General features: G+C 42.9%; 1 protein-coding gene across 7 annotated transcripts in view; it reads right to left on the bottom strand.

The window, feature by feature from the left end:
• Positions 1-25,866, bottom strand: part of KCTD1 (potassium channel tetramerization domain containing 1) — a 106,507-nt gene that overhangs the window by 38,329 nt on the left and 42,312 nt on the right. For 6 of the 7 annotated variants that reach the window (XM_027797748.2, XM_055705300.1, XM_055705302.1 and 3 more), the window contains exon 2: positions 109-287. In XM_027797748.2, coding sequence (XP_027653549.1) covers positions 109-272 — 164 coding nt within the window. In that variant the 5' untranslated portion in view covers positions 273-287. Of the gene's footprint in view, positions 1-108; positions 288-747; positions 1,606-25,866 lie in introns of those variants that run through there. The other variant, XM_014287190.3, reaches the window with a different exon arrangement.

The following is a 25,866-nucleotide window of genomic DNA, read 5'->3' as shown; positions in this document are numbered from 1 at the left end:
TTTGAAACAAAAGGAACTAAATTTATCATTCTAAGACAGCCCCAGGACGTCCAAGCATGAAATGGAAGGAGTTGCCGAAGACATGCAGAAGAAGCTTTGTAAAGTTACCTGGAATCGGGGTATTTTGTAAGCGTGGCCAAGCTGCTGGTATACATGTGCCCACCCACATCAATGTGAACTGGTGCGTTGGATTTTGTGAGCTGTGCTGGAGTGGGGATGCCTTGATTGTTCAATGGAGATGCAGGGGATCTAGTGATGAGAGGTCTTGACATATTGGGCCGACTGTCCTGTGAAGAGATAGACCTGGGTTAATGATCTCCTTAAAAACCTCACAGAAACCCAAAGTCTTGAGTCAACAGCACCATCTCACAAGCCTCAGATTATGACTTTTATCTTAGTAAAGCACAGACAAATATTTGGCAAGTTTTTCAAATCAATCCAGCTCTGAGAGTCTTAACTGGCTACTATTTAAATAAGTGGGGCAAAATGCAGTGATAAAAACCACAAAGTAGAAATCATGTGCAATAAAGCAAGTTCCTCCTGAACACTGCTTGTGACAGACAATCCATACCAAACAAAAAGGTCATTCTTGAATTTAAGAGCTGATAAAGGCTCTGACAGAAAGAGCTGCAGACAGAAAGCTCAAGAACAGTTCCTGTTTTCCTTAGTTAAGACGGCCCCAGGTAGACTTTCTGTTCCTTCCCAAGCCCTCCATCACTGCCGTACAGCCAGAACAGAAATACAAACCCTCAACTCCTCCATCCTGCACACTCTTCTCTCGAATTCCCAATTCACATAGCACGGAAACAGAAGCAGAAACACCTGGACTAGTCAACTGCTCATGGACTGCAGACCACTGGACATCGACAGCCTTTGAGAAAGACATTTTCCATTTAAAAGTTATACGTATGGCGACAGATGCCCCCGCGTGCCCCGCATAGGCTGCAGGTCTGAGCGACTTCCCCAGGCAGGCGAGCTCGGAGAGCAGAGCGGGAGCCGATGCTTTGCTGATGAAACCAACTTTTAGTCACAAAGGGAGAGATGTAACGCCAGCGAGCAGCAGACGCAGCCTGCGCGCGCGGTGGGTGGGGCAGGGCAGGGCGATCCGCTGGAGCCAGTAAGGCAGGCTGCATTCAAAGTGGGGGATTAAAATAGAAATGCATTTCAGAGCGGTTTTGAGACAACCCCGCTTTCGACTGAAGGAAAGCTCCACACGGGGTGGAATCTTACAGGGATGCCCTGAGAACTAAAAGCCCTTGCAAATTACCAGTTTTTACATTTAAAAGGTAAGCAAAGCAGCTAGAAGTCAGATACACTTCATCACAAAACTCTCTTTGTTCTTTCGACACGTCTTTCAGCTGCAAAAGGTAATGGATTCCTTGTAAACATCTCCACAGAGCCAGGCAGAAAACCTTACAGAAGCACAGCGTGGCCGTGAAACAATGTTACCCAGTATTCGGACCAGCAAAGTCCTCCGCTGCCAAAAACATAATTTCTCCATTTTTCACGGCTGTTAAAAGACTCAAACCTTAAAGGCAACACAAGCCAGGTAAACGTCTAACTGAAATGATTTACGGGCCAATGTTGCACAATAAATCCAAGTAACGTGTAACAAAAGGCATCTATAAACCACAAGGTACTTAACTAATTTTCCTTCATACACAAAAGCAAGTTTAGGTCAAATCCTGATAAAAATGAAGAGGATGAAGAAAAACATCTAGTTTAGACGTTGGGGGTGGGGAGGGTTGGGTTACTTCGTTTTCTTTTTAAGCAGAAGTTAATATAAATCTGCAGAAATACCACGCTTAATCACTACAATTGCTTGAGGAGGTGCCTGCAGCACAATGAAGACAAGTCCAGACAAAATAAGGTACACACGCTATGCAAAACTAATGTCTGCTATAAATGCTATGTGGTACAACCACCACCCAAGATGCTACTGATCTGCAGTATGAAATTTAGTAAAATAATGAAGAAAAAATTAAAAACTGTATCTGGAAAGGTGGAAGTAAGAATGCAAGGAGTGACGCAAACCAAAGGGGTGGGAAAAAATGCATTGGACGATCAGCGGGAGGACAGCAGCAGGTGTGAGGAAGGCAACACATTTCAGTGCTTAAAAGCAGACAAACACTTCGGGAGGGGGAAAAAATCATCAAAGAAGGCTGAGACTGAAACAAAAAAATCTGCAACTAGTATGAGACAGACACCACCTCCTCCCCTAGCCGAATCCTCTCTGGCAGAAAAACACAGCCCTGTTGCAATTTAGCACACTGCAGCACCACCGAGTCTGTAATAGTTTTTCAATTGGACACATTCTCCTGTATACTCTGCCTGGGGCTGCTCAGGAGAAAATGAACAGATTTGCAGGGTTAATATTGTAGTTAGGCTGGGACCTCATTCAGCATAGCTGTGATAGTGCCGGCTGCATGAAACGGTAGAAGAATGTGTAGTATAAACATCACTGCCAGGATGGGAGACAGGTCAAAGGACCATGGGCATTTTACAAGGGAAAAAAAAAAAAAACCACAAAACCCCCCAACAAACATAAGAAAAGGAAACCAGTTTCCAAAAACGAGGTGTAACCAAGCTGCCATTTACACAGTTTACCTACTAAAACTCCCAGGAAATAAACACTTTCTAACAGAACCTTTTGCTATCTTATTTCACCTTCCTCTTTTTCAACATTTCCCCTTCAAGTTACCTGTATTTATTGTGCCTTAAGGAACGATGCCCATCTGCTCCATGTTTAGATATTAAATACAGTAATGCTAACCTTGCTCCAGCCTTAGCTCACAAAGCACATTTCCCCGGATTAAACCAATTCACTACTGTTTTAGAGACCACTTTAAAATTAGGCAATGGTATTTCTACTGCAGCTGCCCCAGAGAAATTAAAGCAGAAATAGGATTCAGAGAACCAGGTGCTTAAAAAACCCAGTTTCTTTTATGTGTCACAACCCACTAGCGCAGCCACAGCACAGATCACCATCCAGTGTGTATGGCATTAAGACCACTCAGACATTTAACAGATCAGAGTTAAATCACTGCATTAGTTAAATCACTCTGTTGGTTCAGCTATGGAAAGAACAACACGGGGGCAAATAGCCTCTCTGCAGAAATACACGGCTTGTGTTGGATTATTGCAAACATGGAGGTGAACAAGTAGGTAAAACGTGGTCAGAACAAGGCACTGCTGGTATATTAAGCTTCTACTACCTGAAGTGATTACAAATATAAATCCTTCAAAACAATTGGAGGAAAGAAAGGAGTCATAGAAACCGAACTCAATGGGATCCAGCAAGCTATCTAGAACAGCTGACAACAAGAAGAATCAAAAAGCTCTCCAAAAGCATGGTGTGCTTGGTGTCAGGCAGGTGAGACTTGCACCCAGAGTTTATAGCTCAGCCATGGCTGTTCCCACGCAGGAGATCACAGAGGTGGCTGTCTGCCTCAGGAACTGCACCAACTTCATTCACAAGTGGGATACAAAGCACAGGCTGGATTGGCAGTGACCTTCCTAATCTGTCAACAGCCCATTTTTCACTCGGTACCTTTTCTTCTCAAACTTTTTAATGTTTACCCTACAAAAAATTAAATAGGAACAGGAAATCCCAGGTTTTACAACAGTTCCTGTGCACCAAAATAATTCAAATACTCCGTAAAAAATATCATTATTAGTATTCAATGATACTTTTTTTTCCCCCAATAACTTCTAAAAAACTCCGTGAGTTCTGAGTTCCAATCAGAATGAATGCATTACGGAGATTACATACTCTAAAGTGCTAACATCTGTGCTCTAGGCAAGTTCAAGGCATTTAGGTCACATAAAACTTCAGTTTTCGTTCAGCACACAGAAACACAGCTCTGTTGGAGAAGTTCGGGGCTCCTCCACTTTGCTGCTGCTATTTGAAGGAGCCTTTCAACAACAGGCAGCTTATAGGCCTAGGCCTTCCCAGTATATCTGAACCTGCTTCTCGTTTTCTGCTCTAGGCAAGCCCTGCGGTCTTGAGTAAAGTCATTTCAGTTCCCTTCTTAAGCCAGAAACCCTGACAAAACCACGTCACTACAAGACAACCCCATCTCGCTCACAGGAGGACCAATGTTCAAGTACAAAACATCTATTTGATTCACTGGACTGTGGGGATCATTTTAGGTTGCAGGTCAAGACATTGCTGGCTAGGGTTATTATAGCCAACATCTTCCCTGTCAGCCAGTCCAGCTCAAGCAGGAGTATATATATAGATATAGATATAGATATAGATGTATGTATATATGTATATATAGATATATATGCGCTACTCAGTATGCTGTAGCTCTACCCTTTGTATCAAATTCCAAACAAACCAGGTGCTCCCTGTCACTGTCCAAGCAATTATTACTGCTGAGAAACTCCAAGTTACATATTTCACACTCTCCTGGACTTTTGGAGGGGAGGGGAGGACAAGCTTGTCTTACCTAGTTGAGACATTAGAAACAATAATCATGCAGTTGTTCATTCTAAAGCATAAAATCTCTCTGTATTCCTTATCTTTTTTTCACAACAGAAAGCCATGAGGGAGATGTTTCTTCTCACAAAACCTTGGTGCCCAGGAACAGCTAGCAACAGCAGTTAGCACACCCTCATCAGCCACCTCCAGCAGAGAAGTCTCCTCTGACCACATACATCCCACTAGATGGGGCATGAATCCAAACAGTGAAAAAACTTCAGAAGTTGGAGACAAATCCCTTTCCCTTCAGTACAAAGCAGAATCACTCAAGTGTCACGGAGAGCTACGCACCCGACTGAAATAAACAGCAGACTGATGCTTAGGGGTGCTTGCGGGATACAGGCAAGCCCAGTTCAAGTCCCGCATCCAAACCAGGAACATTAGGACTACTCTAAGGTTTGGCTCCCATAGAAGTGTCCCCATTTTGAGGATGCACTTTTTCAAAACAAACGTTTCATTAAAGATTAAAAAAATAATCACGATCATGTCTCACCACAATGCTTAAACAAGTACCCCCTGCTTTTTTTCAATTCAGCAAAAACAGTCGCCACAACAAAGAGGCTGGAGAAAGTGTTTATTCCACATAAACAACACCAGTACAGTACAAACAGCACTTCTGGAAGGTGCAGCAAGCAGGCAGAGGTACAGAGCTACATGTCCAGGAAGCCCAGGTGCTCGTCCTGCTGGAAGGGGAAAATCCTGGCAGCTCTATGGGCTGGTGATATCCTCACACCAAATTCTCTGGCTATGGCTGTGGTATGCTCCATCCACAGATGACACCACATTGTGCTGGCCCCTCAGAGCCCTTCAAGGTGGTTGAAGATGACCATGTGCACAACATGGAGCATGCAAGCTGCATTTTGGTCTCTTGAGACATGCGTGCCTTTGTGATGCCTTCTCTTCTCCTTTGCTCTGAAGGGCCCAGAAGCACAAAGAAGTTGCTGAGATCTTTGGCAAAAGGTCTTTACATGTGAGCACATCCGTGCCCTTTCTTCTGCTTCTTCACCCATACACCGATGGCCAATATCTCTCTGAGGACATGGCGGTGCTGGTGCCACTGGGTCTGCAAAACAAAGAAATAGCACATCATTTTCCCCAGTGAAAACATGCTGATGCACTGTCATGTTTTGCCTTTCATCAATATAATCCGACTGCTCTTTCCCTTGCAGCTGCAAGCTTTAGGATTACTGACTCCAAACATTACGAATTATGTTTATAAAGGAAAACTCCAAAACAATTGTGTTTGAGTGCCATATGAGAAACAGGCCCAAAACACTATCAGCTGCAATGCAGTGCCACAGTAAGCCAAGACACCAGGTCCTCTGAGACTCAGCAGTAGTACTACAATTATTATGTTAGACCTCTGGAGGAAAAGCTTCATTTTAAATCCTGAATGCCTGTCAATATGTGACAGAAGGACAAATAATCCTATGCAAGACAGTCAAATACAACTGAGAGCTTGAGAAGTAGGAAGGTGTTCTTGAGATGCTGAGGCAGTCAAGCACAGCAGAAGACCTACTAGTAATCCCAAGCAGCTGCTAACTACACCCACCACAAGTGCCATGCTTGCAGCACTCTGCTATTTGCAGAACCACATGCAGCAACGTATTTTAGAAAGGCAGGTGCCACAAGGCTGCCTGAGAGAGGCAGAGGTACGCAGAGGGGTCCATTGTAGTCAGTTTGTAAGGTATAGGCCATCATGAAAAAGAACCTTGGCTAAAACCTGGCTGACACCCTTTCCTGGAAGTGCCAGGAACAGTGCTAGGCTGTCTTCTGTATCCTGCAATAGTCCACACACAGATCAAGACTACAAAGGTGGTAATGGACCTCCTGTCACACTAGAGTGGCTACAGCAGTGGTGATGGGAGCACTTACCTGCAGGACAATTTTAACTGCTACATCCTCCTTGGCCCACAGAGGCACTGGCCCCGGGGTGGAGCACCGATCCAGCCCCTAGAGACGGGGGTCCCTTGCTCCACATCCTGCATGTTGGCTACTCACAGCCTCCTCCTCTTCTTGATGCTGGCGCTGCTGAGCTTGTACACCCGCTCAGCACTGCAAGTGCTGGAGAGATCGTCGCTGCATTTCCTCGGTAAAATGAGCCTTGCTGGGATTTCATCAGAGCTGATCAGGACCTAGAACAAATGCCACAGGTGCAGAGAACCAAATGCAAGGCAAGGGGTTGAAGGAAGCAAGGTATTTGTGCTGGATGGAGAGAGCTGCCTACCTGGAGATGCAGGACAGTTAAGAATGCCCTGGGACAAGAGCTTGAAGACACTTTGAGAATCCCAGTGCCCAGTAGCTGAGTCTGCAGAGCACAACTGACTTCAGCAGAACAGCATTAACCATACCTTCCTCAGAAACTGGCCACTGAGGCCATAAGAAAAATGTCTAATTACCTGGAGAAAAAGGATTTAGGGGTAAGGGAGGAGTCAAACGAGGACCTGTGCTTATACCATTACAGCAGTAAAGGTGAGTCCAAAACCTGGAATAGGTCAAGTTGACAGAGACAGGACGTATCTTCTCAAATCCTTATAAACTTCCTCTGGAGATTCCCCTAAGCCTTGAAACTGCAGACAAAAGTTTAATACCTCCCCCAAGATATCCTATAAATTTGTACTCTTTATGGGAGATTAACTCAGCCTCTTGCTTCTTTGGGAAAGCAGTGCTGAGGCCAGCCCAAATGTTTTCATTTACTACAATCAAGTCCTGCAAGTGAAGCTCTGTTCTGCACTGCTTACCCGTTTCTTGCTGTACACATCCCATCTGCTTTGGTAAAGCAAGTGGTAAATGTGGCTAACACAGGATCGGACTTAAGCCCTTAATACAAGCAGGATCTTTGGTGTATTTCCAACCCATTGCACTATTAAAAAAAAATAAAAATTCTACACATAACTTGGGGGTCCAGCCCAGATTCACTAGTCCCAAACACATACACTTCCACTAGCCACTTTGGGTTTCACAATGGAAACAGATGACTTCTATGGTCTTCAGATGTGCTGATTCGATCCTCGCTTGGTAAAAGCAGCCATTTAGTTTACAAGCAAAACTGGATTTGAAAGCTGCTCTCAATTACCGCACAGCACACCACTGCCCACCTGACACTGTATAATCACAGGGTGTTTACCCCAGGATGCAGCAGGCAAAAACATCCCCTAACCATGCTGGAGGACGCAGTGTTTAAACGCAGGACATCAGATCAAAGGTCAACAGACCTGCTGTGCTGCTTTAATGGCATCCTACGAGAGGAGCGGACTGGATACCTGGCATTTCAGGCTACTTTCTCCACCAGAAGCTGGTCTGTTCTGCACCAGCTTCTACTCAAACTAGCAATAAAATTGATTTAGGAGTGACCAGAAGGAAGCATAACTCCTTCTGCTGCAGTCATTGTGGACACTTTAAAAAAAAAACAAACAAAAAAACCAAAAAACCAAAACCCTATTAAAAAGATGAGCAGTCCTTGGGAAAGCGGCTGCCAGATCTGAAGAACCTTCAGCAGTCTGGCAGCCCTGCCTACAACACTACAGCTGATACAGAAGTCTTTGCTTCTGCTGCCCCGAGGACAGTTTCATTTACTTTCTTTTAAACCTGGAAAATAGGTCACTCGTTGTCTCTTACCTCTATCAAACCTCAGGTAGCAGAGACAACATGAATTTACCTGTACTTCACAGGAAAGCAAGCACACAAAGGGAGTTTCACCTTTTGGCAAGGGACAGAGGTGACAGACCAGTTCTCCTCTGTACAAAGCTTCATTCATTCCAGCGACTGATCCAAATACCTTGGACCACTTCATCCCTGCCGCTAGAGGTGTGGCCTGCCAGCACCGTTGCAGATAAATGTACCTACGTACTCCAGGGCTGCATCCAGAGTCTATACCTTCTCCCTAAAAGAAGCAGCTGCTCGGGGAGCTTCCCCAGTCCTTGGGAATCGCCCAGCACAGAGCAGCTAAGAGCTCCTGCTGCCTCCGTGAGGGATGGGGGATCTCCCAGCTCATCTCCTGCACCAGTGCAGGCAGGTGTGCAACAGCCACCTCCACCCCATGCACGTACCTGGGGTTCAGACCAGGAACAGACACGGGAAGGGATCGGGGAGCTCTGAACAATGGAATCAATCTTCCAGCTGTTCCCAGGTGGACATCTTGTAGGTTGAGATATATTAACAAGGTGATTTTTAGTCGGATTTCTCTCTCAAGTGTTGTTGCCTTTTATCCACTTCTAGGAGGCCCTCCGCACATATTTTGTAAGAGTTTTTACATAAGAAAAGGACAAGAAAAAAACACCACTCCCTCCTGAGCTTAGAAGGAAAGGACTTCTGTTTGCCAGAACCATGCTGGTACAATTTGAATGCAAAGTTAAACAAATCCTTAAAGACGGTGTCAAAATTTGAGTGGGAAAGAAACCAACTAGTTACATTCTTCTTGGACCGAGTTTGCAATTTGTCCAACAATCTTCTGGTGAGAAGCAACACCAAAAAGAAAAGCATTGCTAAAATCTGTCTGTTTTGTTTGCGAGTTAAGATCCTATCAGTAATACATGAATAAAGATTAACATCTTGAATTGCAGTCCTATCTGAAGATTTTAAAGACCCATAAGAATGCAGACTTCAGTGGGATAACTGGAAGATCATCATGAACTGTCAGAATTTGAGAAATGGTTTTTTCTTCTTTAGATTTGACTCACAAACTGAACAAAAATAAGCCTGTACTGCCTTATTTGAAGTTAATTTACACTCCAGTTTGAATAGCACCTGCCCTTGGGTATGTTCCAGAAGAACATCTACCTTTCCACAAAGGGAGGCTAACACCCATTGTAAAACTTCCAGAGGCACATTAGATGTCTGTTCCCCCCCCAGCAATTTCACCCTTAGAAGTAGAAGGAACGCTGCCAGTTACAGCCTGTGCTGAGGAAACATGAGTTATAATTTTACCCTGGGAAAATTGCTGAACTGGGAGCTTCTGGTGTGGCATAGGTCTTGCCTTCGCAATCCAATGGTTCTTTTGATTCAGAGAGGCTTTGAAAGAGTGGTGATGAAAAACATAGCCTCTCCCTTTGAATCAGCCAGCCGCCTGCTTTCCTCTGCACTTTTAAAATTTGGTTTATTAATTTGCCTGGGAGCAGAAGAAGATAATACTGGCCCATCTAGAGAAGATGTGTTTTTGGACATATCAACAGAACGTTATCTACTTCAGACTGAACATGCAAACAACCAAAAACCCACCTTTGGACTATCTGAAGAATTTTATATCTGGAATTACCTTACCAGGCTTAAGACAGACACAAGAAAGCCTCTATTAGCTCTTCCTGCCACATAAAGAGGAAAAAGGGACAAATTATAAGGGTCCAATAAAACCCTGTCTTTGAAATGCTGTAAACACAAGAGCTCTAAGCACTCTCCGGATGTTTCTTGCAGCAACCAATAATAAAATATTCTCAGACAGAATCATCATTTCGAAGACACTGTGTCCACTTAGTAATTATGAGACTAGACAATAAAACCGATAGACAGCTTCATCTATAACCTAACTGCAGAAAAAAGGCACAAAGGGGCTTTAAAGCCATACATTTGTAATTACCTAATTTATGATGAAGATGCAAACAGAACTGCAACTGACAGCTACAGTTCAGGCTGGTCCAGAATCAGAAATATGGTGTGAAAGGTGTGAAATCGTAATCTTAAATTATACATCCCTTGATCCAGTATAAATGCAACTGTGGGCAAAAAGGACTGACTTTCAGGAGACCTGCATCATTGCTGGGTTCTCCTCCTCCCTCCCATCCACCTTCCCTCTCAGCAGGACTCCCAAGCTGAACTTAGCAAAGCAACGACCCTCTCTCTCAAAAATTATCATCTACTGAAACCCCACCAGAGGGACAGAGACTGCCAAGTGGGAGGACAGCGTGAGGAAAGGGTAAAAGCTGAACTTACTGAAATGACAGGCTCTTTTGAAGACCTTGTTAAGACGGACTGCAATAGGGAGCGTTTACTCGGCTCTACCATGCTCCCATGCATTTCCAGGGCCAGCTGGGACTTTGTCTTCTCCTCTTGTAAGTCCCATTAAAATTATCAGCCTACAGATTTCATAACAAGCAGGAGAACAAAAAAAGCCTGAACACTATCATGAGAAAAATCACATTATCATTAGCTATTTCAAAACACACATGGGTTACTTAACACCTCAGGACGGGCAGCATAACACCACAGAGGTGCTCCCTATGCGGGGACAGGATACTGCCTCCTGCTAAAAATACACACACGAGACAGTACGCGATGACAGGGGCCTCCCCAGAGCTCTGGAAATGGGCTATCCACATGGCGCACAGGACCTGAACTGAAAACTATCAGTGACCCAGATACTTCCTTACCCCCGCCCTGTATAAAAAGTGTCCATCTTTGGATTTTAAATCCCTCAGGGGAGTAGGTATGCTTTTTGGTGGCTGGTACGAAGGGGCTGAAGTCCTGAATTAAGCTAAATACAGCTGTGGTTAAATTCAAAAGGCTCCTTCAATGCAGTACCACATTAAGGTTTTTTAGTTCGTTTTACCTTTTTTCTGGTGTCTGACGTTTTCTTAAATGCTGGGAAATCTTTTAGGGATTAAGGGAGAAAAGGAACTGTGGGGGTCGATGGCAATTTTTTTCTGTTAGTGTGAAGAGCAGAATTTGAGGAAAGGAGAACACAGGAGTCTGCTCTGGAAGGCAAGAAGAGTGCTTGGCAAGACGATGACCGTATGGCACATGAACAAAGCATATTTTAGATATGGTTCATTAGATTCCATTATGTGTAAAAGACACTTTAGGAACCAAGGCTAAGAAATACAATTGTGATTATTAGTATTAGTATTATTATTTTCAGACCTGTAGGGGTATCTCCAAATAGTCACTGTGCCTCAGATGATAAAAACATCCATTTGGCAGCTAATTTTAGTGTTTTCTGCCCACAAGGATGGATTAACCCTGAACATATGTAACCACGTGCTTATATGCTAACAGAAGCTATCATTGCCACCACCAACCCCATGAAGCAGCAATCCACTATCTAGTTGTAGACAGAATGACCTCTGCTAATTAGCTCAGCAAACTCTTAATTTTTTACTAGAAGGCTTTTACTTGACCCAACACCACAACAGACTACACACATAATCTTAAATTAGTGGATGAAATCTTATACAATATACATTTCTCTGGATGGCATGACCTGCTTCTAAGTCTGCGTTTGTGCTTCTCTTTCATTACTACCATGCAAAGCACCAGTGCTTGGACAACAAAAGGACCTAAAAAAATGTTTAAAGAAGCAGAAAAGACTACGTCTGTCAATCAACAAGAAACTTCTATCTCACTTTTTCTAGCTATGGGCTTTTATTACCTCTAATGTACAACACATTTCAGTAAAATTGAAAAGCAAAAAATAAAGATGCATTAAGATAAACTGATAGCATATATAGTTGTGTTATGACACCTAAACCGACAGAGAAGAGTCACATCATTAGATGATTCCGAGGGACAGCTCAAAATTAAAAAGACAAACGGCAGGTTCACAAAGAAAATGAAAGCTAAACAAAATACAGTTATTTCATTTTTAAAACATAGAGAAATGAGACAACCCAAGTCACACACTGTCACTTGCCACAGCTGGACCAACCAACATGGAATAAGCATTTAGGTATGAAATTTCTCTTTCGGTAGGCTGTTCTTTAACAGGGCTCTTGCCAAGAGGCTTGGCTAATTTAACTGTTGATGAGGCAGCAAGCTTTATATGAAATTATCCTCATTGAAAATAATACTTGAAATATTTTGTTGAGTTGGTGTGGAAGGGGCAGAAGACTTCACCTAACTAAAGCTAGAAAAAATAAACCCACTGAGTATCTTGAGTAGTAATAACCAGTAAGACCATGCCGATAAGGGGAAACATCCTCTATAGGTCCAAACTAACTACTCTGAACTACACCTGACTTCTGCAATGGAGAAAAAACAACTTTCAAGAAGGATCAAGAGTACAAGATCGGGAAGTATCTAAAAAAACCAAACAACTCTTTAAAGAGGAATTTGAGTATCAAAAGTATAAGAAGGTGAAGATGTCAGGTAGAGAAAATATCCACTATGATGACACAGTAATTTTAAAAATCACATGCAAAAACCCCACCACGTGCCAGTAGAGACCTGAAAAGTGGAAGAAAACATCACAAAAGGCGGAACTGACAAGTAAAGGAGCAGATAAAGGGACAATGATACACAGGGACACATCCCAAGTCTTTAAAACCAATTCCAGATAAAGTCTGGGAAGATAACATCTGCAAAGGATTTTATCTGGAACAAGGTAAATTTGAGGAGAACATCAGGAAGGTCTTAGAGCTTCTTGTCTTAACTTGGTGCTTGTCTCCTGCCCAGAGAAGCAGTGCAGGAGACCATCAGCTCCCTCTCTGGCATGGAAGGGGAGGAAAGCAGAGAGGCTGAAGCACGACCATTCCTGAAAGAGGCAAGGGAAGGCAGCAACAGAGATGCAAAGCACATATTGGGAATGGGAAACTGAAGCATCCCCTGTTGAAACCACAAAGCTCTGCAAGAAAAAGGGCAGACAGAAGAAGAAGGCAGCATTTAATCTAAAAGAGTGGGGAGAAGGGTTGTGAAATTAAAAAAAAAACCCAACACAAAACAACAAACATTTAAGATGACAGGCTTTGGTCTCCCCTCTGGAACAAATACTCAAAAAGCTTGCCTTCAGGAACAGATGACTTGTAATGTCAGAAATAAAAAAGCATTTGAAACAAACAGGAAAGGTTTTGAGGATCTTATGGTGATCATCTAGTAGAAGGTAGCAGATATTTGCTTCAGCAACAATTCCTGAATTACAGATTTGTCTCATGGCAGCCATCTTCCATGCCATTACAGACACACTCGACTGAGTGATTTCTGCTGGATACCACTCTGGAGTTGAAGAACCAAAGGGGAATAGTTTGGCAACAGAAGGGGTGGAGTGGAGGGATGCATGGCAAGATCATTTTGTTTTTCAATAGAAACACTAAACCTCGTGATTTCCACCTGTGCTGCCCTGCACAATGACAGAGCTTCAGTCCAGAGGACAACAACAGGTGAGGGTATGTGTGCGCCTTATTCCACATATTTGACAAGCAGTGTGGAATGAGGTGTGGCGAGAGGAATTTGTAACTCCAGCCCTGGTCAGGAAAGGTGGCTGGACGCCAACCACGCCATGAAGGTCTTGTCATCTAAACTGCAAGTAAAGTCGTGAGGATCCTGACACTTTCTCATATTGAGGTGTGCCACAGATACAGAAGAAAGAAATTACATTGCAGCCACAGGGTTTGATAGCCACAGGAATCTCACCTGCCACACACTTGCTGTAACAAAACCTCTTAACCCATCTCACGGTGAATGAGCCTTATGAAATGGTCAGCACCAAGTCGCTTCACCGAGAACAATACACTCTTGCTGACAGCAACTTTACTTGACCAGAAGCAAATCCGGAAGTTTCTCGGAGGCTGACGCTGTGGTAACTGGTGGAAAGCGTCTAGTAATAAGGATGGAGGTTCACCTAGTAGGGACACAGTGAAGCAAACCAGGAGATTCATCTGGGACTAAGAAACCCAGAAGAAATCTGAATGCATGGCTCACCTTAAGTAGTAACAGTTACATCAGAAATGGTTTTAAACACAAAAAAGGAACTGAAGACAACCAGATAAACTCTAATACTCATGTGCAAATGAGAATCAATGATGATGATTGATTTTTATAAAGGGTCTAACAATACAGTGCAAACTAATTCATCCCATCTGAAGCCTGGCAGCATTTGGTATATTTAATTAAAAAAAAAAAAACCAACAACCTGAGTGCATTTTTTTCTTCTTCCCTTTCTTCTGGCTCTTTTGCCCTGCTGACGCTTGTTTGCATTATGTCTATTTTGAGCTAAATTAAATAGGAGAAGCAGAGTTTTGATTCAGTAGTAGCAATAAATGGGGTTAGCCTGGCATTGATCTGTGTAAAGGGGCCAAAGCTAGGACTGCCAGAAGCAAAACATGGTCAGTGAACTCTACAGCACCAAGAGTGACCCTGCAGCTGAATTGAATTCCTAGCCCTGATTACAACAGAAAGAGACTTGCTTTCCTGAACAAAGAGTATTTCAGGCAGCAGATTAGCAAAAGAAAGTCTACTTAACAGCAGACGGAGGAAAAGAATCAGAAATAAGAACCACAGCACACTTCAGAGGATTTTAGAAAGCTTCTGAACAGTGCAAACCAAATGCCTGCCTCATTTCTCATAAGCCAGAATTTGGTCCAAATGCTGAAGAAACAGTATTTTTCTTTTGCATCTCAGTTAAATAGCTTCAGTTAGTAAGCGTACAGCACGGAAGATGAGCCAAAACCACGTTAAGGATAGAACGCTGAAAAAGTTACCTTGCAGACTAAGGACATTTGTCTTACAATCCTACAGGAGAGGAAATCATGTTTACTGTAAGAGGAAAGGCTCCTTTTATAAATCATGCTTAAAATTCAGCCAGCAAATTTATACAGAAGGAGAATTTCACAATCCTTAGGAAACAGATCAAATTCACTTGCTCTCTGGATGTTTGTACTGTTGTGCAATGCAAAACAGCGAGAGCACAGCAGTAAGTCTAGCCTCATGACTACCGAGTTTAATTGCAGTGTATCTACAATGGAGAACAAAGTGCCTCTTATTCCTGCTGCACTGTGAGCCCACTGGATCTCAGGCCAAGCAGGGCTGGTTCAGGCCAGCATTTGGAGAGAGGCCGGCAGAGCACTGGAATGGGCTGCTCCGAGGCCGAGGGGGGCTCGCACCTCGCCCCCAGTGAGGCCACTTCACCCAGTAGGAGCACACAAGGTGTTGAGTGCTCACAGACTGCCAGCACCTTCAACCACTGCTCCCACCGCTTTGGCAGGTCCGTCGGCTCTTCACAAGTCCTATAGTCAGCAAGAAGCAGTCTTGAAGCGCAGCCTTGTCAAGCAATCTGAGGCTGCTGGGCAGCAATGCTTCCTATCCTAATTTTTTTAATCTGGGATGTTTGGGTGGCACCGGGCTGCGTGTCCAGGGCTCACCCTTGCTGGAAACCCTGGGACAGACCAGTCACCCAGCAGTGCAGCCCCACTCCTTGTGCTGGCTTGGCCAGGAGCACCGGGGACCTCAGCCCCCCCGAGCAGAGAGAGAAAAACAGAAAATCACTCATCAACACTGCTTCAACCTTTAACCCATTCCTTTTCCACATTTTACAAGAAATGCTCATTAACGTGTTTCCCTAAAAACAAGGATCACAAAATACTGAGCCAAGTCAAATCCTGATGAACAAGCCCTCAAAGGCCTTCAGCCCATTCTTCCTCCTGCAAAGTCCCACAATGGATTTTTGCTTGCTGCTTTACCAAGTAGCAAGGGACAAGGTGGGGACCCATAGGGGAAAGGGAGGTGATTTTAAAGAGTCTGTCGGAGTACTGACAGCCTGCAAAAATTGTCAGAAATCTGCAAGACAGCACCCTGTTTTTTTAACGCCACTCATTTGGCTTGCCACTCTTATTATGGGTTGATTCCACTCTTCACTTGAGTTTTGCGGTGGCTGGAGCGTTGAACACAGGACATGTGGTTGTCACAACTAGGAACTTGCTGACTGATTTATGGGAACTTACAAACCCACAAAACCAAAAGATATTTGTTATTCACTTACATTCTGAATGTTCCTTTCACCTCTCATTGAATAAATCTCAGGCAAGTGAAAGTTTATTTCTATTAAAGATTCTGTTTCCCTTCTGTAGAAGGGAGCCTAAGCGTAATATACCTTTGCTATGGAAATCACCCCACAATACCTGCCCTCCCCGAACAGCCCAAGGTCAATAGACTTACATTGGTAACAACATCTTGAAATTAGACTGTCATTTTAACATTTAGTGGGCAGAGACAAGAACAACAGCCTAAGCTTTAAATACATTATGATACCTGCCTGACCGTTCCCTTTAAATGAGGACAGCTGAGGGCTCAGACTCACCATCATGCAGCAAATAGCTGTGCCATTTAGGACTGCTCTTTTTTAACCACTCCTCTCCCCAAGGCTACCACCCTCATTGCAGAGCTGGCAGAACAGGCCATATGCCCATGCCTTCTGTGTTCCAATGCGCAGACTAAACATGGCAACTCAAACTGCTGGTGATGAGGACAGCACCCAAAAATTAATTATCCCTTGACCAAGGTTTGCTGCAGCTGCTGAAGCATAGGCACATGGTACCTTTTGCTGACTCTGCAAGGGAGCAAAAGCCTTCTGCAAAGGAGGCGGACAGCTGAGGGCAGTAACATCAAGCAGAGATTTGCCAGGGCTTGTCTGTCAGAGGACAATGTCTTGCATTTTAACCATTTTGGCACATTCCACATTTGGTATTTTCAGGAGCTTTCTAGGATGTTTATGAAACAACTGCAAGGTAGGCAACTAAATTGATGGTGGCACGAAGAATGCCTTCCCACATTCCTCTCCCATACTCTACCATCAAAATAAATGAAGATGTAGTTTATGTTTCTGTAATTACAGCTTGTTAAAAGGAGAACAGGTTGTTAAGTTATGGTAAGAAGTCCGTGAGCCCGTACCCTGCTTTGAATACCACAGCGATGTAGATTTTACCAAATAAAAAGACCAGTCAAAACACTACTCAGAAGGAATCCATGCTCTGATATCCTACAGCATGAAACTATCTACCTTTAAACTAGTCCCACTTATCAAATCAATCAATTGGAAATTGTTCTTAGGAGAGCTATTGTAATGCAGGTGACATGCAGAACACTGTCAAGTTTCAGTTGTTTAATATTAAATAATGAAAGGGTAATATTACACATTTCATTTATGACATTTTCTACCATACATCTACCATACGTCTCCTGCTTTTTAATCCTGCATTTCCACCATTACATACTTAGAGTATTTATACAGCCTTGTAAAACTCCCAACACAAAAGAATAAGCAACAAGAACTTTTCCCCATACATTACTTACCAACTTAATTATGTAATGTAATGTGAAAGGTTTATGCGCACCAGCTGGATCTCATTACAGCTAAGTTTCTGTCTTTTTAAAGTGTACTTTATCTGGAATATTGAAGTTACTGTGAATTTCACTTAAAAATGTGTCGAGCTGGCATACAGGCAAGTTTATACTGCAGGATGCTAACTCATTAAATAGGTTCACAACCAGTCCAGTTTGTGTACACTTATTTCTGAAGTTTAAAATGCATCAGATAAATTTAAATATTTAAATATCTGAAGCCAACTATGGATTATTAACTGAACACCTCAGCCTACTTCAGTTTTCCCCTCCTAAGCATCACGGTAACTGGAGGGATGCTACTCCTTGTACAATAAGAAAACTAGCAAGAAAGGAACAGTTTCAAGAGAGCGTTGGTACAACCTCCCTAATGATCAGTGCCAAGACTGAGGAGCTTTATATACCAACATCCATCTAAAAAGCAGGAGTTTCAGAGCTGTGAAGAATTCAGCAATAAGACCGTCAAAGAGGTTATTAAATACCCTGTTGAACCAAAGCAAGCCTGTCACACACTTTGGTATTACCAGTTGAGAGATTCCTGTTCAGTTGTGAGGCAAGAATTGTGGTTTAATAAATGCAGAGAACAAAACCAAGCATAAAAAAAATCATGTGCAGTGATTTTATTTTTGTTGTATATTTGACTGTAATTACTGTCTTAAGTACTTTAATTGCCTGGCATCTCCTCAAGTGCCTTGCCTGTGGGGAGGGGAGGCAGGGCAGCTTATAGTTTGTTATTAATGAATGAAGTACAAACAAGTTTACCTTGTCTGTAATCAACATTCCCATCAAAACAGTTTGAGAGGAAAATGCAAAAAGGTCCATTCATCCCACAGACCCAACGTGATTGTGTTAATAGCTGCTTTTTAATGATTAATGTCCTTCTGCCACATCACTTACACTTCAGAGGGGGACTTGGCACACATCTTTAAAACACCCACACGAGAAGCATCACCTACTTGTCCAATCCTATTCTCTTCAACAGACATCTGCTCTTGGCCACTGATGTAGGGATGGGGTACGGAGACAGACACCCCTCAGGTCTGGCCCCATATGACCTTTCTTGCATGAATTCTAGGTGAGAAACGGGGGTGTGCACTGAGGGGAAATCTGTAGCGAATCTGTAGGGTCATTTACAATTGCTCTGGAATGACATGCATCCAGCCCTTCTCAGCTGGAAATAATTTTTGCCTGGAGCAGAAACAGAGTGGAGGGAAACAAGAACGAGTGACAAAAAGAAGCTCATGCAGGATAAAATAAGATATACTCATCTGCTTCATTAAGAAATGATTAGACACAACATGCCATCAGTAAAAGTCAGTTCAGTTATATGAAGAAGACGGTAAAGCCAGGAGGATGGAGAAGCAAACTGCTATTTTTCACAATCACTGAGAGCCACGGAGAGTGCAAAACTGGCCATTAGTCTTGTTTTTCCACTTAAATTGATACAGGAGTCTGCTACTTTTAGATAACATCACATCCACAGCCCAGCAGACCATCCAGACAGCAAGTGTACCACTGGCAGAGCCAGCTTTCTCACGTGGCCATCAGCCTGTCCTGACAGTCAGGAGCTCACCTCTGGGGTGAGGGCAGCTCTTCCCCCGCCTCATCACTCAGACTGCCAACAGGAGTGACAATCAGTGTCAGCTCTGGTGGCCTGCACTGCCAGGATACTTGTCCACTAGGATCCAGACTGAGACTAATTCTTGCACAAGTCACCGAAAAAACCCAACCAAACAGCAAACGCTTTAAGAACAGCTAACCACTCTCCATTACTAAGATGAGGACTTTCTGCCCCAGTCTCAGGTTAGAATGCTGGTGCAACCAGACTAACACCTTTTACTAGCTTTTTCAGCCATGTAGCCTGTCTCCTCCTTATAGCCTTTAATCAGCTGGTACCTCATCTCCAACACTGCCATCGCCTATCTCTTGCAGCACAACTTCTTACGCTACTGGCATTGTCCCGCTGGCATGCAGGCTGCACAGTGCTTGCTCCAGGGAGGCTTTATCTTGTGGTGGCCACTTCTCACATACATCCCCACCCCTCCACCCCCTAATAAAACAGAGGTTTAATTTTCAAGTCAAAACAAAGCCAGCAAATTTGACCGTTTCTCCAAAACACAATACTACTGCTTTTACAACAGTGCTCAAAGTATCCCCCTACCACTGCCAACAAGCAGATATTGTTCATCAGGTGAACACTTCTTGAATAAGTTTCTTATAAAGTGCGTAACCATGTATCTTGATGTAGCTGCATATATAAAGCTTGGAAGCAGACGCTGTAAATACTGATCTGAGGTCTCCTATCATTAAGATGCAGAGGCAGAAACTTCATAGAAACAGACCTGAAAAGAGCCTGTATAGAAGTTTAGAATATATTTATGAAAAAGTGGGGTACAATATGATAGCAGCACGACTTCTTCTCAAGAATGGGTTACTGAAAGTTAGCATCCAGCCACCTACCACCAGAACCAATGAGAAATTCCTGACTTCTCAGAGATATGACCCTATATTTGTTTCCTTAGAGAAAAAGATGTGTTTTGATCAAACACGCCACTATGGCATTTAAGGTCGTCATATGTAACATGAACTGACCACACAATAGAAATACAGGCACTAGTGCACACAGAATAGACTAGCATACACAAGTCATTTCGGATGCAGACAGCTATTCATGGAAATACTTCAACAAACTCAGGATTCCACTAGGAAACTGCGAGTCAGATAGACATGGGGAAAAAAAAAAAGACTCTCCAACTGTCTCCTCTCCTCTAAACCCTGAAAACTTCCCACGTGCCTCCCCATCACGCAGCGGAGCTGCTCTCTCTGTTTAGCATCCAGGTGGGATGAAGCTGTCTTTGAAAGCAGGAATCCACCGGGGTTCTGCTCAGAAATTTTATGAAGTAGCTTGAAAATTAATGGAGTAGATGACTAGTTTATACAGCGCTTTGATCAAAAACATGTTTTCCCAACTTCCTCACCGAGTTTTAATAAGATGTGAATGAGAAACTGATTCGGACACTTTAGTTTACAAGGAGTATTTCAAGTAGCTTGAGGAAACCAGTTTATTGTCCATTAGGCATAAAAATAAACACAATGCTTAGAGGCTGTTTTACCACAGCGCTGAAATGGTTTTCTTTTGGGATACATATCCAAGAACCAATGCTTACTCTGATACAAAACTCTACAGGAAACCACTGGTTTAAATGTCACATTTTTTAAGGTTAAGGAAAAAAATCTTTAGATTTTCGTTTCCATATGAGGCAATAATACAACGTACTTAAATTAAGTCATAATAATTTTCTTTTAACTAACTTTAAAGTTGAAGAAAACCAAGACTCCCTGCCCCCCCCCACCCCTTCAGTGTTCTTTTACATTTTCCTCTAGCATTTCTACTCTAAAGAAAAAAAAAAAAAACCACAATTATTCTTTGCCATCCCTCTGGGTCTGTCTGTTCCTTGATCAAATCTTTCTTCAGTGTACCTACTACATTTGTTATTTAGCATTAGAAGAGAAGGAATTTTTTTAATCCTAATTTCTTCTTCCAATTTTAGCCCCTCTCCAAACAGAAGCATTATTTCCCACCCCTTGAATCCATTGAACTAATCTGGCAGAAGCACATTTGTATACAGAAATTCATCTAGTTTCCAAACTGATGTGCTGTAGCAAGATAGCTGGTAAAGTTTGCTCACCCTGCTTTCCCTCCCCTTCTTTTCCATTTCAACTTATTTCCACATCTTTTCCTTCTCACAAAATTCATATGTTCTGCCTTCAAAACCCTGCTACTACAGTTATTTAACCCCTGCTTTCTGACCTCTGGATAGGTTCATAAGCCCATCTCTGCTCTCCTCTCCTCCCCTCCTAAAAATCTACTCCCTTCAGATAAAGGAGGCAACAGCTATTTCAGACCACTGTCATTAATGTTAAAGAGAACAAAGGGTTTTCAGACTGGGGCTTGTGTTGAAGCTTTTAGGTTTCAAAAGAACTGGGGGGGAACGGATGAGGAATTTCAGTTTTGCCTTGCAGTATTCAGTCTTCTTGTTTGGAGAAAAGCCCGAGAAGACCCAAGAAGCCCAGAGGCGCGGGCTGCCAGCAGCAGTGCCCAGCGTTCCTGCGGCAGCGCTGCACGGTCACGGTTCCAGCGGCACCGTTCCTTTGTGCTGAAGCCCGAACCGACCTCTCGCAAGAAGGACAGGGCCACGCAGGACTCTGCCACCCCACGCGCAGTGCGAGGGGACGCTGCTGTGAAGGTAAGGGTAGCTGCGTAGTTGTTGCAGCTGTCACTGGAAATCTTCACAGAAGAATGCCAGAAAAACACCACACCAGAGCATTTTACAGCAAGTAAAACCGGTAAGATCATAACCCTGCGGCAGAACAAGTGTCCAGTGGAATCCATCCAGCATTTTACAGAAACAGAAATGCCTTAATAAGAATATTCAGCTAAGTTACTAAGCACAGAAGGGGGTAAGTGTGTTTTGCTGTTTTAGCAAAAATTCAGACATGGGCTTGCAAAATCTAAAAAAAAAATATAAATTATCAGCTATTATATCTTTTCCTAGAAAGATATGGATTTGACTTGATGCTTTGATACCTCTCAACAATTAAAACACTACACAAACTTCTGAAAGTGTCTGCCATACACTTTACATGAGCAACAGTTGCTACCACATCATTATCCTGTTCTACAAATGTAGCCTACTATTATATTCATGATCTTGAAGATATCTATTAGCCGTTCAGAAATGAATATACCGTGTGAGGAAAACAGACTGGTTAAAATTCCACTTTAGCACAGACAGGAGGCTTCTTTTCCTACTGAATTATCATAGTAAACTTTAAAAAACAAAGACGTGTTGAATTCTCCTCTGTACCATGGGGATACGTAGTAGTGTACATACACACATTTACATAGTAGTGTAGTGCTATGTCCATACACCAGTACAATGCATCAGCATATCAATTATTGTATTTAGTATTGAGTCATTCATTGTACATTTTAAACTCAAAATCCATTTTGACACATTTGTACTTGCTAGTTACAATGAACCTGGTTTTCCTTAGCTTTTATTTTTGTTTACTTCCTCACTTTTGATGCTTTTCAATACATAAAACTGAAGGGAAAAGCTTGTATCTAAAAGTACTTTCAGTGGAAACATTTGCATTCAGGTCTTCTGAATGCCCTATCAGAAAGACTCATAATGTTTGGGTTTTTGTTTTTTTTTTTCAAACCAGCTGACAAATGCAGGTGCATTTCAAAATTAACACATTAACATTCTCCCCAAAAAGGTAACTTGCAAAGATAAAACCAGAAATAAGGCTGCTTTGCAAGTATGTCAAAAACCCTAAAAGGAAGGCAAAACTACAAAGTTCTGAAAGGAATTAAAGTTGTTTCTGCTTTTTAAAAATCAAACTGTAACTGTGTTACACATACTGCTTTGGATTGGCAGCAGCTTCAGAAAGCCGATTTTGCAGCAGTTTTTTTTTTTTTGCGTCTGACACTGAAACCACATTTGTCCCACTCTGCCCATTTTATTTTCAAACAGTACTCGGGCAAAAGAGTCAGAGTGAAAGGCTGGCGGATTTGCATTGCCATCCCTGCTAAAGAATGTAACTTTCTAAAGTGTTTGTGCTGGAAAGAAATCATATTCCTACAAACATCAGCCAGTTCTAGAGAACTTAGTTCTCCTCACGTGGTTTCATGGACCACAGAGCTTCACATTATCCCTTTTGCCTCCAAGAAGTTATTTTTCCACTCCCAAGTTTGCCAGTCACTGATTAGTGTGCATTTTCAGAGGGAGAGGGGCTTCAATTTTCTTTCAGATAAACTGTATTTTCAAAGAGAGAAACTCAGCAAGATTCAGCACTACCAAATTAAGAGACCAGAAAAAGTGTAAAATATACTAAAAGGCTAAACAGTTCTTTCTGAACAGGTTATTTGCCAAAATCCACATGCTTAGAGCATCTTATATTTTCCCCCTCTTTAAAAAGCATTTTGAAGAATTGAACAGAATTGTGAACCTGCTCTTGCAACAGTCCAGGGAGAGCTTCCAGAAACTAGTGCTATGAGGACAAGAAAAAGACAACATGTTTTCTAAACCCAAGATGGAAACTAGTACTGATAAACTTGATGAAAGCGTACACAAGGCATCATCTCCCGATCACCACAAATGTGGTCTGCTATAATTTTCTAGCTAACTCCTGTAATAAACAACTGCAGCTGCTATCACTGTCGTATCTGAGAAAAGGAGGAAGAGCACACAAGCATCCTTTACATGAGCACCGCTCATCACAAAATTGTTCGAAACACTGGGAAACAGTCAGAAAGGCAACCAAATCAAGCAGTTTCCCCTCTTTATCTGACATTCACACTGTTCATACTACACCTGTAGGTTTGCCTGTTACATCTGTGTTCCCATTTACACTTTCCAATTTGTCAATCCAACTCTCACAGTTAGGTCCTCCTAATCTGGCATCAAAACTATACGGGTTTAATTACAGCACTTCGGATGACTCACATACTTCTGAGGAGGGTGACTTCAACAGAAGGAATTTATCAGGCACGTCACAGGTAACAGCCAGCCCTTGCAAGAAGGAAGGAAGGAAGCAAGCTATGTTAGCCTACTTCACCTTCCTCGTTCCTCCTCTTCCTCACATTTCAGGCACAAGGAGGAAACAGTCTCAACCCACCCCAAGCAGAGCTGAGATGAGAAGGGCAACACGACCGGATTTCCCCTCTTTCGTGCTAAACCCACATACCCCATGTTCCCATCCCCACGTTGGCCAGACACACCACAGGCTTCCGCTGCTGCTTCTCCAGAGGAGACTTAAGCCAGAGGATGCTCGGTAATTAACCGCTGATGATTTCCTACTGCACCTGAGAGCTTCGGCGCTGCTCCTTCGGGTGCACTGCGGATACCTCACCCACGCAACCAGCTCAGACTGGCAAAGCGAGCACAGGCTTCGCAACCAGGAACCCTGGATCAGAGTGAGAGCTCAGGATGACTACACTGGACCTTAATAACTCATAGTCAAAGCATCAGACACAGTATGCTGTCCTCACTTCAGATCAACCTCTCCCTGCCACTTCTGAAGCCTCTAGAAACACAGAGAGAAAAACCAATAATGGTGAAAAAATCAGCTACATATACTACTACGGTGAGTAAAAGCTCAGGATTCAGCTGAAGGGTGTTGAGAAATTGCTCTTGAAATTTCCCCAGCAAGCCTTAATTTTAAACATAAACACACATATGGAAAAAAAAAAAAAAAAGAGCTTAAAATACAATGTTTTAGGGAAGTCATTCATTTATGCATCACATTTCTGACAGACACGCGAAAGTACTAACAGCGTACACAGGTGCTGATTTGCAGGGAAGCCAAGAACTGTGGCACCTTCACTGGAGCTACAAAGTATGAGTCCCAGCTACACAGCATCCTCTTCCTTTCAGTCTCCATACCGAAACCAAACTAAAACAAATGACAGCATCATCAGACCCAGTTCCTGGGCACTTTAAGAAGAGGGTGAAATGAAGCACTGTGTTAGAGAGAAGCCAGCTCAGAAATCACCCTGGCACCTCCACAAGATCTTTGGGACAAGAAAATAGAAGGAAAGCCAAAATTCATCCTCACCCCTCACCTCCTATGAGATTTCTGCCCTCCTTTTGCAAGGACAAGTCCTCCAGCCTGTGTTACCTGAACAGCACCTACCAAACATTCTACCTACCCCCATGAGCTACCCCCACTACCAAAAAAACTACTCTCAAACCTCCTCTCCTACCCTCACCCTGGGGAAGCTTCACCACAGGATTTATAGTCCATTCCTCCCTGTAGATCCCATCAGCCTTGTCTTCCTGGACTCCTGTTGTTCCCCAATGGAAAACCAGGAGAGTATTACAGGAGAAAAATCAGTTTCACACTGCTAGTGTCACTGAAGAGAAGCAAATACCCCTTGCCAAAAGCTACATGATAACACATCACGCAGTTTAAGTACCACAAACACCGCAAATGACATCAGCACAGTGCACCACTCCAGCTACCACATGAAGCAAGTCAGAAGTCCCGAGGAGGTGCTAGCTCAGGTATCCATGCACAGGACTGTTATACGGAGCAGATGTACCCTAAGTACACAGTGAAAAAAATGTTTTCATACATTGGTAAAGCGAATAGGGCTTAAAATTTTCACTAAATTTCAATTCAATTAAAATGATCTGTCCTAAAGTGTAGAGATGCATAGGTAAGCATAGCAATTAAAATGTATATCCTGCATCTGTGCACCACAACTTTGATTATTTCCCAAACTAAAAATGGCATTAAGAACACATCAAAGGCACTCGTTCTCATTAGGGATT

This window comes from Falco cherrug, chromosome 3 (genome assembly GCF_023634085.1).
Source record: "Falco cherrug isolate bFalChe1 chromosome 3, bFalChe1.pri, whole genome shotgun sequence".
Taxonomy (NCBI): domain Eukaryota; kingdom Metazoa; phylum Chordata; class Aves; order Falconiformes; family Falconidae; genus Falco; species Falco cherrug.
The sequence above is the reverse complement of the archived record's forward strand: the minus strand, read 5'-3'. Positions and strand labels throughout refer to the sequence as shown.